We start from the raw sequence: 14,713 nt of genomic DNA on the forward strand, positions 1-14,713 counted from the left end.
TGGTTTGCCCAGGTGCACAGTTACTTCCGTTTTTTTTGCTTTACTGCCAAATCAGAATCAGGCCCTATGTTTGCAACCTATATTCAATAATTTCTAGATGGAGGGAATATATCCACATAATCATGAGTGCAAAATTCTAAAACCTTTCTAATGCCGCAAAATGGCTATCCTATATAATAAAAGGTGAACACTGCTCCTCACCCCTATGGGAGAATTCAAGTATTTTGCATGCTGGGGCCACTAGATGGCTCCCAATGGAGCTAATTCAAGTGTTGCTTCATTGTGCGCGCACAGCCGCCGGCGCTGACATTACTGTTATGTTGTTCCGTCATTTTAACGGGGTGGTAACTAGTAATTAACATAAAGAAAGATTCACATTGGAACCTTAGGAGCTTGTTAGGGCTGATCAGGTGAAAATAAATGTGGTTCTAGAGCTACTGAGTGAACGTATCATACAAATAATGGCTGATACTTTTATCATGGATTATGCTCCCAAATTCATTTGTAACATTTTGTCAACAGACAGCAAGAAGGAAGGTGTGTCTGATATGACCATATAAAACATACATTAAGAGGATAGTACCGTAAGAAAGGGCAAAGTAAAAAAATATTTTACATCTACTGTTCATGAAGGTAAGAATCTGAATTGCAGTTACCTTGACGTCCTGCAGGTAGACCTTCACCAAGCTCACTTTCTCAGACTCTGGGGTCAGCTCGATTCTGCTGATATTGGTGAATTCTGCTAGTGTTATCATGATGTTCAGTTTGTTGTTGATAATCTGGCTGATACCATACTTGGCTCCAACAAGAAGAGTAACATATGACTCTCTGTCCTGCAGCTGCCAGGAGACAAAATGTATGAGTGTTTCTCAAGAAACATGAAACTGTGCAATCTATTGTTGCATGTAAATACATTGCGGTCAGCCTTGGAATCGTCCCATTGGATGTGCAGCACATCCAATAGGTCAGTTCAATGAACGGCGGCTAGAAATGATGGATCTGGGGTACACCCTATACGATGTGTACGATATATCGATACAAACTGCGTTAGAACGATATATAGTATGATATATGTTACAGTGTGTGCCCTGCATTGGATGAGCATGGTAGGGGTTAAGAGAGGCTGAAGAAGGTCTACATGTGACATGCTGGAATATATACATTAATATATAATTAAAATGGTTACACATGTGCAATGGTATAGGAATATATAAAATTATACTGATATTAATAATAAAAACCAAGGTAGACAATGGAGGTTGTTATATTAAAGCAACACATTATAGGATGTAATATATACATATATATATATATATATATATATAATGATAATTTTTCGGGCGGAAAAAGGGACTTTACCACACTTTTTTTTAAGCAATTTTTTTCCACCTGCTCTTTTTTATTTGAAACATTTTCCATTTGCGGACACATAGCATACAAGTTCTTATGTGTGTTCACAGCCACGATCAAGAAAACAGGGCACGTTCCGATGATTTTTTTCAGGACCTCCGCAGGTCCTGGAATAAAATCTCCAATAAGTGCTGGTGTTAGGGCTAATTGGATAGCCCCCAGGGCATCAATTAGCCGCTATAAATTGCCACGGCTAATTGAATTCCCCCATGTCATTTACATTTAAGTTTAACAAAGAAGACAATACTATACATTGTCCAAGGGGCCTATTCATTAGGCTGAACAGGCCTGTTACACATGTGGAATCACTAGTGTCAGCATGTTTAAGCAACAAGATCCTTCATCACTTGGGGCCCAATGTGGTTGCTGAATAATCAACAAACCCTGAAAACCGAAAATTTCCAGAATTAGCTTGCGGGAACTGGAACCATTCGCAGAAAGCATTAGTTCACAAAGTCCTGTTCCATTCTACTGGAATATGCTCTAGAGTGTGAACAAGGAACCATTCTGATACCTCCACCGCACCTCCCATGGCTCTCTTGTGTGCACACACATGTGAAATCAGTTCATGCATGCACACTTACAGAACACTGCCTGACTGTGTAAACTTTCACTGCTAGTAATTAGCGGAGAAAGTGCAGATGATAGGGCTCGCAGGAGGGTTGGTATTGGGAGACCGGCGTCTGGGATCCCGGAGGTAACCATACTGACCCCGGGATCCTGATCTCCAGAATGCCGGTGGGGGTATGCCGACTGTCGGGCTGTCCAGAGCTCAAGATTTCGGCATCGGTATAGTGATTCCGCCGGTCACATAACTGCATCCCCTCGCAGGACAGCTGCTTTTTAGAACAGCTTTTCTGTCACCAAAGCAATAATGAATTGCTCTGGTACTTTACTGTACACCACCGCAACCTACAGCGATAAGGCACTAATCGACCCATGATAATGTTTTGTCCCCATGGGTAAGACCCCAATGCCTGTGCTACCATTAGGCAAACTTAGGAGTCTGCCAATAGTGCCAGCATTTTATAGATTTATTTTCCCCCCTGCAGCACTCCCACAGTCACCCCATGGAACTAAATGAAGTACACACCCTTGTTCTTCCACACTAGCTGGAAATACAGGATTATATTTAAATATTTAAATTAACTTGAGTATCCCATCCATGTTATCTGACTTGTGCTGTAATGATGCCAGCCACTGCTGTTCTGTGTCCTCAATAGGAGGCAACTGTGGCACTGACCTGTGATATGACGGCAGCAAATGACAGCATCACAGGCAACCCTGAGACAGAGAGTTTACTCCTCTGCCTGCTGCCCTTTGCTTGCTCTACACAGGGTGATGTAAGGGTGGGTGTGAAGCAGTGCAGATCCTGGGAGAGTGGTTGACTGTCAACTGGAGAGAACAGGGTAGGGTTGGCCACTGACGAATGATGTTTCTAAATCATCAATAGTTTATGGTCGATGTTAATTACTTTTACCATCGATGGGGGAAAATCATATGGTTTCCCACCATCGATGGTACAAAACCGCCCAATAGTTCTTTTTTTTTCCCTACAGTTTGTCGGGACACGGAGCATAGCTCCACCCCCTGACACCCTCAAAGTAAAAGAACAAGGTTGGTGAAACAATCGATGGTCATACATTGCATACTTTACATCCATCGATGATTATGATGGTAGCTACATCAATGGCTATCCCTAAGACAGTGTCTGTCTCGTACCCTTCCAGATTTGTCTTATGCAGAGGGCAATATACAATACCCTTTCAACTGCAGAAATATATTATTAAGATTCAGGTACCATTAGATACACTATGCTAGAGAATGCAATCAATAGAATGCTAAAATGAGAATTTTATTGACCAAACCCACGTTTTGGGTACATTTAAATCTAATCTTGCAGAAAAATAAAACTAACTAAGGTGATCATTTGCTTGAACAGATAAATAACTAATAATATGTGTCAATAGAAAACTGCTTATAAAACAAATTGGAACTACATACCATTAGTGTGGCATTAAATATTTTCCCTCCATACGTTTTCAGGTCTCCCAGAATCTTTAAATAATGTAGCCGAACCTGAGCTGCCGTTGCAGGCTGCTAAAATGAGGTAAATATACAAGAGAAAAAGTTACTTTGCTGTGTCATATTGGAAGGTGAAACTACTTACTCTTCATTGGTTGTCTGAACAGGCTTGCATTATATTTTCACCTTACATTCCAAGTCACAGATTTAGATTTATAAGCAAATTGCCCATTACCAGAATTCCTTAATAAAATCACACATTTTCAGTAACTTTTGCCATGGGATTCATTCAAATCAGCATTTAAAAAAACTGGTGTTTACTGTTTAGATATTACACTGTGTAGCAGATGACACGGTCCTCCAGGGTTTAACGTTGGCCACAGCAGTGTCTCACACTGGAAGTCTCCCCTGATGTTCTGTAGTAGCGGTTCCCCCCAAAAATTGTTGCTCATGTAAATCCAAATTACGTGTTGATTTTAGAGAGTGACCGATCTCTCTGGCACCTCCTCTTAAGCCTTCCAAATAACTGAAATCACGATATACTGCCATCTTCACTGCGTAATATACAACAACAGATTGCTGAGCTATCTGCCTCTGTATAGTACTTACATTGTGGAAGATATTCAATGCTGGCCTGAGGTGGCATATACTGGGAATAGAAGCAGCTCATAAGTGTGTGTGTGTGTGCATGTGTGTATGTGTATATATATATATATATATATATATATATACATACTGTATATATAATATAATCCTAGTAGCGAGTCCCCTCCCCTGCTCCATTCCCATTCGGTTGGTGGCATGGACCGACAGCTGGTGCATTGACTGCATCCTATATATATCTATATATATGTATATATATACATAGAGAGAGAGAGAGAGAGAGAGAGAGAGAGAGAGAGAGAGAGAGAAATGGCTGGATCGGCATTCACTCACTGATAATTGAAGGACCTGCATCCCTTGTAAACAAATGTAAAGAACCAGGAGACAAACACACGGCACTGCAGGATGTTTGAGATGCCAAATTATAATATATATATATATATATATATATATATATATATATATATATATAATGCATTGAGGATGTCTGGACCAAGCTGAATGTGTCCCTGGTATCAGCACATGCACTTTATTGGTTTATATACATACATGGGGTATTGAGAAGTCCTGCAGGATTCGAGCACCTTGCACTTTCTGATAGTGTTCTTTGATAACACTTGTTTGCAGTGATTTTCACTGATTTGGCACACTGCACGGGTGTGTGCATCATAATATACAATATTATTTTCATGAGAAGTCCTGGATCACTCTGAGAAGAGGATTCCAGGAAATGATAGCGCTCTGTAAATATGTTTGCACTGTACTGATTTTATTCATTGGTTTAGAACATAGGTTCTCAAACTCGGTCCTCAGGACCCCACACAGTGCATGTTTTGCAGGTCTCCTCACAGAATCACAATTGAAATAATTAGCTCTACCTGTGGACCTCTTAAAATGTGTCAGTGAGTAATTAACACACCTGTGCACCTGCTGGGTTACCTGCAAAACATGCACTGTGTGGGGTCCTGAGGACCGAGTTTGAGAACCCGTGGTTTAGAATATACTGTATAAGCACTTGATATGTTACACTAGATGGCGCTGTCTTCACACTCATTTTTTTAGATTCTATTTTATGACTGAACAAAGATTTTTTGGGGAGAAATTAAGCAGCCACCTGTACCATGGGGACTGTAACCATTTGTTTTATGGACTAGATCAGTGGTTCTCAAACTCGGTCCTCAGGACCCCACACAGTGCATGTTTTGCAGGTAACCCAGCAAGTGCACAGGTGTATTAATTACTCACTGACACATTTTAAAAGGTCCACAGGTGGAGCTAATTATTTCACTTGTGATTTTGTGAGGAGACCTGCAAAACATGCACCGTGTGGGGTCCTGAGGACCGAGTTTGAGAACCTGTGGACTAGATCATAGGTCTGCAAACTCGGTCCTCATTACCCCACACAGTGCATGTTTTGCAGGTAACCCAGCAGGTGCCCAGGTGTATTAATTACTCACAGACACATTTTAAAAGGTCCGCAGGTGGAGTTAATTATTTCACTTGTGATTCTGTGAGGAGACCTGCAAAACATGCACTGTGTGGGGTAATGAGGACCGAGTTTGCAGACCTATGGACTAGAGACTATTAGTACCACAGAAAGGACATTTTAAAGGACTCCTTCAGATCACTTTTAGGTGAAGCGCTGGTCATTGTTATATAGAATGAAGTATTTATATTAATTGCATAATGCATACCTCCCAACACGACCCTCTCCAGGAGGGACACAATGCTCTGCTTCTGGATTTCCCTCTTAATTTATGATTGCCATTACCTGTGCTGAAACACCTTTCTTATCAATTAAAACAAGATAGCAGGTAAGTATCACCATTGAATCAGGCGCTAATAGAGTAATAGTACATTTTAAAACAAAACACCAGGTGTACTAATTTAAATAAAAAAGCAGCTAATTTAAGGAGCGCTGGTAATATAGGGATACAAAATTATCAAATAATAAAAATATACAATTTTGTATCCCTATATTACCAGCGCTCCTTAAATGTCTCTTTAGAAACTTGATTAATTTCTTATCAATTAACTAGCTCACCACAGGTGATGGCAATCATACATTACAAGGAAAGTCAGGAACAGAGCATTTTCTCCCGCATGGAGAGGGTCAGGTAGGCAAACAGGGGTGTATCTACCAATTGGCCAGGATGTCCACATTTCCATTTTATATTTGCATTCCCCATATTCCCTGTATAGACTGTGTTTTCTATAGGGTTATGACTGTGTGGCGTAACGTGAATAAGATACACTACTGTGCGGTGTAATGTGATACTGTGTGGCATAATTTGAATTGGAAGTACTATTGTGTGGCCACGCCCCTTCCCCACAAGGCCACATTCCTTTTTTGACACGCCCCCCTTATTTCAAATATGTGTGTGGGGGGGAGAAGGGGGGATGGGGCAGCCCCTGACTTTGCCAGGGGCGCTCGGACCCCTAGATAATCATACACCCCTGTAGGCAACTATGAGTACCATCAGACATAATTACGTCCTTCTCTGCACAAGTCAGACGTCAGACAGTACAAGGACCTGTTTGTGCTAGAAAAAGGAATGCCAAAACTTCTTTTCATGGTTTAACCAGTCCAGTATGTTTGTCCAGCTCAGGTATTCCAGGTAAAAGTGACCCCCTTGCACTGCCCTAGTGACTGACAGAGTAAAATGAATATGAAAGCACACTACAATACTGGTATAATGGACATAGCCATTATTTATAGATAAATGGCAAAGACCCAGGTATCGGTCAATTCATATATAACATGAAGTGCCTACTGGTAATTACCACTATATCTTGCATCCTATAAATGCGACATATACTGTAGTAGTGTTATGTAACCTTTCAGTAATACGTACCTGTCTGACGACCTCCAATAAGCAGCCCCTCTGCGATCCCAGGAAGCAGCGTGGAGAGTGAGAAATTGAGGGGCCGGTAAAGCGATGTCACACTGTGCCTGTGCCGGTAGTGCCTTGGGCTCCAGTGACAGCGCGTCACAGTTCTGACACTAGACTCAAGGAACAGCGTGACGGAGAAGTAGCAAGAGCCGTGAGCGACTACATTATAGCTCATTTTTACATCTTCAGACGGCAAAATGAATTAGAGAAGTAATCAAAATGTTTCCATTCTTCTCTGAATCTCCCTCCCCATACTACTGTATGGGGAGCTGATTCTAACTCCAATCAGGGGCACCACTGGAGAATTCTTAGACTTTTCCATGGTATACCACTTCTTGAATACGATGAAGCAATTAAAAGCCCTATTTTCCAAAGTGCTTTGTGAAACAGACGTTTTCATTGCTGCAGGAACAGACCCCCTAATATCAATAGCATTGCTTTATAAACCTCTGTCTCTGATGCACTGAGTACAAGTAATAAACAGTTCTCATGTATCCATGCATTACATACCTCCCAACATGACCCTCTCCAGGAGGGACAGAATGCTCTGCTCCTGGACTTCTCTCTTAATGTATGATTGCCGGCACCTGTGCTGAAACCCCTTTCTAATCCATTCACCTGTTCAACGCAATCATGCATTAAGAGAAAAGTTCAGAAGCAGAGCATTGTGTCCCTCCTGGAGAGGATCACGTTGGAAGGTATGCATTAGAGAATGCAGCCTCCATGATATCTACCTTTTGTCTTGGCTCGAGAATACATTGGTTTCTCTTCATATGAAAGCTAATGGCCTTCTTTATGTCTTTTCCTCTCATGTTCCGCAGTAAAGTCGGAGACAGAAAATTGTCTATTCCCCAATCTTTCCTGTGTGAAAAAGACAACATTTAGTGGGTACTGGAACATATTGTTTCTTGACGTTTTACTTACAGAAGTAAATAGCTTAAGGGACTCTTGACTGACTGACTGAATAAATATATATATATATATAGTGGAGGAACTACTGCCGGTGCAAGTGGTGCATTGCACCAGGGCCCGACGTGGTCAAGGGGCACACAGCCAACGGCATTACAATGACTCACATTGACTCACTGTATGCCACCGCCACTGTTGCACCCGCCAGCAGTTCCACAGCACAGTTGTTCTACATTTCAGAAGTGACAGGGGGGGTCATTCCGAGTTGATCGCTCGCTGCCGATTTTCGCAGCGCAGCGATAAGTTAAAAAAACGGCAAAACTGCACATGCGTATGTACCGCAATGCGCAGGCGTGTCGTACGGGTACAAAGAGGATCGGTGCTGGGCGATGGATTTAGCGAAAATTCCATTCGCACAGCCGAACGCAAGGTGACTGACAGAAAGAGGGCGTTTATGGGTATCAACTGATGGTTTTCTGGGAGTGTTTGGGAAAATGCAGGTGTGTCCAGGCGTTTGCAGGGTGGGTGTCTGATGTCAATTCTGGCACCAAAAAGACTGAAGTGATCACAAGGGCTGAGTAAGTCCAGAGCTACTCTGAAACTGCACAACATGTTTTTGCTGCGCTCGGCTGCAAAGGCGTTCGCACACTTGCAAAGCGAAAATACACTCCCCTGTGGGCAGCGACTATGGGGGTCATTCCGAGTTGTTCGCTCGTTGCCGATTTTCGCTATACTGCGATTAGTCGCTTACTGCGCATGCGCAAGGTTCGCAGAGCGCATGCGCTTAGTTATTTTACACAAAAGTTAGGTATTTTACTCACGGCATAACAAGGATTTTTCATCGTTCTGGTGATCGTAGTGTGATTGACAGGAAGTGGGTGTTTCTGGGTGGAAACTGGCCATTTTCTGGGAGTGTGCGAAAAAACGCTGGCGTTTCTGGGAAAAACGCGGGAGTGTCTGAAGAAACGGGGGAGTGTCTGGGCGAACGCTGGGTGTGTTTGTGACGTCAAACCAGGAACGAAACTGACTGAACTGATCGCAATGTAGGAGTAAGTCTCGAGCTACTCAGAAACTGCTAAGAAATTTCTATTCGCAATTCTGCTAATCTTTCGTTCGCAATTCTGCTAAGCTAAGATACACTCCCAGAGGGCGGCGGCTTAGCGTGTGCAATGCTGCTAAAAGCCGTTAGTGAGCGAACAACTCGGAATGAGGGCCCATGTGTTTGCAAGGCTGCTAAAAGTAGCTAGCGAGCGATCAACTCGGAATGACCCCCAGGGTCCCGAACAGAGCAGGAGGAGGGTCCGGTCCGTTCTCCTCTCTCCACCTCTCCTCGCATGCCTTCTTCCCACAATCTTGGTGAAACACATTTTCAATTAAAGGAAGGTTTTTTGCACACACATTCATTTTTTAAAGCTACAGACAGTAATTCGTATATACCTACCAGCAGTAATCATCATCTGAATTGGATTAAGAATGTGCCGAAGGGCCAGTTAAGAAGGATGAGAAGGAATTGTACGGAGGTCGATGTTTTTAAGAAACAAGCAAGAGAATTAGAAGGTACATTTTTGATGAGCTTTTATTAACCAATAAGGCGGATATATTAGAATCCCAAGTAAAAAGCAAGTCAGAAGAGATTGTATTACCTTTTATTACCTCTTTCAATAGTCAATACAAAGGAATGGAAAAGATAGTAAAAAGACACTGGCACTTCCTGTTGAAGTATCCTGTACTTAAGGGGTACATTTACTAAGTAGTGATAAGAATGGAGAAGTGAGCCAGTGGAGAAATTTCCCCATCAACCAATCAGCAGCTCTGTATCATTTTATAGTATGCAAATTATAGATGTTACTTCAGTGCTGATTGGTTGCCATGGGCAACTTCTCCACTGACTCACTTCTCCGCTCTTATCACTGCTTAGTAAATGTACCCCTATATCTGTTATTCCATCTGAATTTATTTACCGCAGAGCACCTAATCTGAGGCAAAAAGTAGTAAAAAGTGCAATTCCCCCTGAAAAATCTAACAGAATTAAAACCAAAGGTTTTACAGGTGTGACTTGTGTAGTAGTTTTATGGCGCAACCAAGTAAAACCGAAAATTTTACATCAACATCTACAGGGAAAGTTTACAATATAAGGGATTTTATTAATTGTGATACCAAAAATTGTATTTATCTATTAGAATGTAAATAGTACGGTTTACAATATACTGGGAGGACTTCACGGCCATTGAAAGTGAGATGGGCTGAACATATCCGTAACATAGAAAAAGGGTTACCTTCGCACTCAGTTTCCAGCCATTCCAAAGAGATGCATAAAAGCAAATGTGAAGGCCTCGTAAAATGTATGGGTATAAAGACCGTACATAGCCATTGGCGGAGAAATAATATCGAAGAATCTCTAGCCCAGACTGAAATGAATTTGATTTATGAAATGAGTACACTTAGTCCAAAAGGGCTTAATATGGATTTTGAATTCAAATGGTTTTTATAATATTTATTATCCCATTAGACCACTGTGTGAAATGCTACTAATTTGGTAATTGGATTTTATATATGATTTTTAAATTTATTATGTGCTGATGAATTGTTATATGGTATGGTTATTTTATTGTTATTTATGAGCCAGATGTTATGATGAACGTTTGTGATATGTTAATAAGATATAGGGATGTCATTTGTCCCTGTTAATATAAGAGGTTGTGGATATTCGGAGCGCTGCACTAAACAGAAGTCAGCTCCGGGGATGCATTGCACTCCTGCACATACAGGAAGTGCGAGACTGGAATGCAGCCGCAGTTTGCGTTCCACGACCAGGAAGAAGGCGCACTTCCGGTTACCGCTGGAACGCAAAAGCGGAGAGCGCTCCACAAGCAAGGAGGTGACACTACTAGGAGGGGAAACGGAAGTAGCGTGCGTTCCATGGCCAGTGGAGCAGCAAACTGTAACCAGAAGGCATGGTACATGTTCAGCAACAACTGGTGAGGTGTGAAGGGAGTGGGATGAATGGATTTTGTATATGTAGGGGGAATAGCTAGTTGGTTTTTTTTTAAACATTAGTTTTTTATTAAGAATTTTTCATATAAAGAGAGGATACAGAAAAAAGAAGTAGGGAAAGACCAAGGGGGGAAGCCAGAAGCAAAGTACAAATAACAATACCATTCATAAGTATCACATAACGAAATAGTAAAGACTAGCCGATCAGAGGTATAACAAAAAATATATATATAAAAAAAAATATTACCGCGCATAACAGTAACAGCCATTTATAAAATAAAATAATAAAAGGGAAACAGAGACTGAAACGATGCACAAAAATACATTAAAAACAACAAGTACCGCAGGAGGATAATTACGGAGAATGCAGAACCGAGAGATCAGCAAGATTACTGTATATTGTTGTATGACTCACTTTTTTCCCTATAAAGAGTCCAACTGAACCATTTCATAAGGATTAAATTTGGGGGAGAGGAATATTTAGCTTCAGTAGTTTCACAAATAAAATGTTTATGAATATTATTTTGAATATGTACTAGAGAGGGAATCTTCTCCGATTTCCAAGCTGGGTGTTTTTATGTACCGTTTGATGGGGTGGAGGGGGTGTTGCTCTGGGCATTGTGGTGTATAAGGGGGGTGTCTGTGCATTGTAGTGTATGAGAGGGGGTGGTCTGGATGTTGTGGTGTGTGAGGTGGGGTGTCGGCATTGTAGTGTATGGGAGGGGGTGGTGGTATGTGGGCATTGTAGTGTATGAGGGGTATGGGGGGTGCCTGGGTGTTGTAGTGCAAGAGGGGATGTGTCTGGGTGTTGTAGTGCATGAGGGGGAGGTGTCGTTGCTGCAGAGGTATTAGTGCTGTATGGTGGTGGCTGTTGGTAGTGAATGAAGGGCCAGGGGGATTGTCGGAGTGCTGCAGAGGTATTAGTGCTGTATGGTGGTGGGTATTGGTGGTGAATGAAGGGTGGGTGATTGGGTGCTTCTGGTGCATCATTGGTGAATGAGGGGAGTGTCTGGGTGCTACCGGGGTGTTGGTAATGAATGTGTGCATATAAGCTTGTGTAGGTGGGGGCACCAACCACTATTTTGCCTCCATATTTGTAGGAGGGCACAAATTTATAGTTTGCAGGGGGTTGTCATACATCCTAGCACTGTCCCTGTTCCCGCCCCCTGTATCATTCAGGTTACTCTGCAGAAGAGGAACAACCCGCAAGGTGGACGGCAGACTAGCCGCATATGACAAGAGTGGCATTAATTACTAACAAGGAGGACTAATAGAAGGACTCAAGCAGAAGAGGATGTGGACATTGATGCCAGGGTGAGAGCTGCAGGACTTAGGAGTCGAGAGTAGCAGGATGACCTAGGTGCCCCAGCCCCACTGGCCCTGACCAGAGGAATGAATGAGGACTGATCAAAAGTTCAGAGAAAGACCAGGTACTGTGTATCAGTGTGTTGTGTTGTGCGGCTTGGAGCGGGTTGTATTAAATATTTGCAGATTTCAATTGTCACTGATGCTTTTTGTAGAAATCCTCCCCCATCTTTCTCTTCTCCCTCCCCCTTTTCTCCTCTTCTCCTCCCCTCTCTCTACCAACCCCCCCCCCCCCCCTCCCCTTTCCTGTCTCTCTCTCCCTCTTTTTCTATCGATCTAGAAAAACTAATCTTATTAGGGTGACACTGAAACATGGATTACAAACTGCTCTCACATCTGGCTTCGGCACAGGCCTAAGTGTCCGCCTCCCTAAGCTTAGGCCAATGCCGAAGCCAGACGTGAGAGCACTTTGCCCTGAATGACTCTGTGTCCCTCTTATAAGCCAGTTTTTATATTTAATACGTACATACAAATATTGAGTATTCTGTTTTTACAATGATACACCACTATCTGCAACCCCAGTTTATTTCATTGTAGGATCTGATGGTGTGTTGGTAGCATTGCTTCGTCACAGCACAGAGGTCATGGGTTTGATTCCCACCATGGCCCTAACTTTGTGGAGTTTGTATATTCTCCCCGTGCTTGTGTGGGTTTCCTCCGGGTACTCCGGTTTCCCCGCACAATCCAAATACATTGCTCTAGGATTTTAGTATAGTCCTACTCTCTGCCTTCACGATGCTCTCCCTCAGCTTATTATGGCCATGATTGTAGCTTTATTCTTAAATATATTATATTAGTGTTTATTACTAGTTATACCATAGATGATTTGTTATGCTTAGAGATAGTTAATTTAGCTACATTATTTCTCTTTTGCTACAGTAACATTCAATTCCGGTTTCCATGGTGATGGAAAGCACTTCCTGTACATGCTTCCTCTGCCCTCGCCGGCTGCAGCGCCAGTGTCTGGATATGGCAGTGCGGGTCAGCAGAGAAGCACCAGCGCTCTATTATGACGTCAGCGGTACCAGATCACGAGGAAAGATAGGCGGTTTTGAGCACTGGGTGTTTTTGCTATAAAGGTATGTGTCTGTATTACTGTTAAATGTTGTCCTGACGAAGGAGAGTAAAGGTCTTTGAAACGATGCATCACTAAGAGACGTCTCTGGTTGTGTTTATACGGAGTGCCGTTTGCTGCTAGGACTGCATATATATATATATATATATAAAAGCAAAATAGCCATAAGTTAAGCAAGTTATTATTGGCTTAATATAATATTTAGATTTTATATACAGTAGTTACAGATGTGCCCTACCTCATCATTGCTGCAGTCACATTAAACAGCCTTTCTAGTCGGGGCTAGTCATGAGTGCGTTTACTAACACCGGGCGTCTTTTTGTGCATTCTCCCCTGAAATGTGTCTTATTCGCATAGACCACAAGCAGACTCTGTTGATTATAATGATATGCGGCATGACTATATTCTGTGTGAAAACACTGTAATATAGCAATGCGAATAAGATGCATTTTTGGGGTTAAAAGACACTCAACGCTGGCAGAGTCACACGGAACCTGACTGCTCTCATGTGCCCTGTGTGCCACGGCTCATTACGTATGGAGGCTAGATGAGGAAGGACGCATCTGTACTTTCAGGGGAAGAACATGGCATCACCAGACCCCATAGCAATATTTGGGGATGGCCTAGCAGTGCAGATACATTCTGAGAAGAACAGAGTTGGGGCCTATTCTGAGCAAGCCCAACAATCATTGCACATGCACCAAACCTGCACATACTCAAAGGACGGCCTCCTATAGCAGGGCCCTCCTGAAGGTGCCCCAGCATTGGCGGACAGCTTAACCCTCGGCTGCACCCAATGCAGTGAGGTAATTCCAGCACTGACTACTTGCAGTCATTAGAAGTACAGGCTTGTTTACGACAGTGTATGCACAATAATGCGATTAATGTAACTGAATTGGAATGAAAATCTATATTGTTTGTTTTTAGCAAATTTGGTCACATTAGCAGCAGTAAAAAGACAGACAGTCAATGGGAGGACCCCAAATGGTCGACATGCAAAAGGGTTAGACAGTTTTAAAGGTTGACAGGTACAAAGGGTCGACAGGGTCAAAAGGTCAACATGTGTGTCATTTTCCATGTTTCACCATATCAGATCCTCATTAGTGTACCCTCACATGCTCGCTTCACTCGCGATGCTTCAGGCAAGGTGCCTCGCTCTGCTACTGCTGCGCTCGGCAAAGAATACTATTCCCAATCGTAGTCTACGTGGATGGTAAATGATAAAAAGTTTAATTTAAAAAAAAAAAAAACTTGTGTCAACCATTGTCATGTTGACCTTTTGAACGTGTTGACTTTTTGAACCTGCCGACCTTAAGTAATGTCTACCTTTTACCTGTCGACCTTCTGACCATGTCAGCCTTTTGCATGTCAACCGTTTAGGGTCGACCTATTGACAATGACTATCAATCCTTTTACTACAGATTTATCAACCTGATAG

The 14,713-nt window shown here is 42.4% G+C and overlaps 1 protein-coding gene across 2 annotated transcripts in view; it reads right to left on the reverse strand.

Moving 5' to 3' along the window:
- The window catches only part of FRMPD1 (FERM and PDZ domain containing 1), a 371,129-nt gene that overhangs the window by 20,859 nt on the left and 335,557 nt on the right, over positions 1-14,713 (reverse strand). The window contains exons 11-13 of one of the 2 annotated variants that reach the window (XM_063914260.1): positions 7,667-7,793; positions 3,415-3,507; positions 657-839 (exon numbers count right to left, since the gene is read on the reverse strand). In XM_063914260.1, the coding sequence (XP_063770330.1) occupies positions 657-839; positions 3,415-3,507; positions 7,667-7,793 (403 nt within the window). Of the gene's footprint in view, positions 1-656; positions 840-3,414; positions 3,511-7,666; positions 7,794-14,713 lie in introns of both variants that reach the window. The other variant, XM_063914259.1, reaches the window with a different exon arrangement.

The sequence above is a fragment of the Pseudophryne corroboree genome, chromosome 1 (assembly GCF_028390025.1).
Source record: "Pseudophryne corroboree isolate aPseCor3 chromosome 1, aPseCor3.hap2, whole genome shotgun sequence".
In the NCBI taxonomy this organism is placed as follows: Eukaryota; Metazoa; Chordata; class Amphibia; order Anura; family Myobatrachidae; genus Pseudophryne; species Pseudophryne corroboree.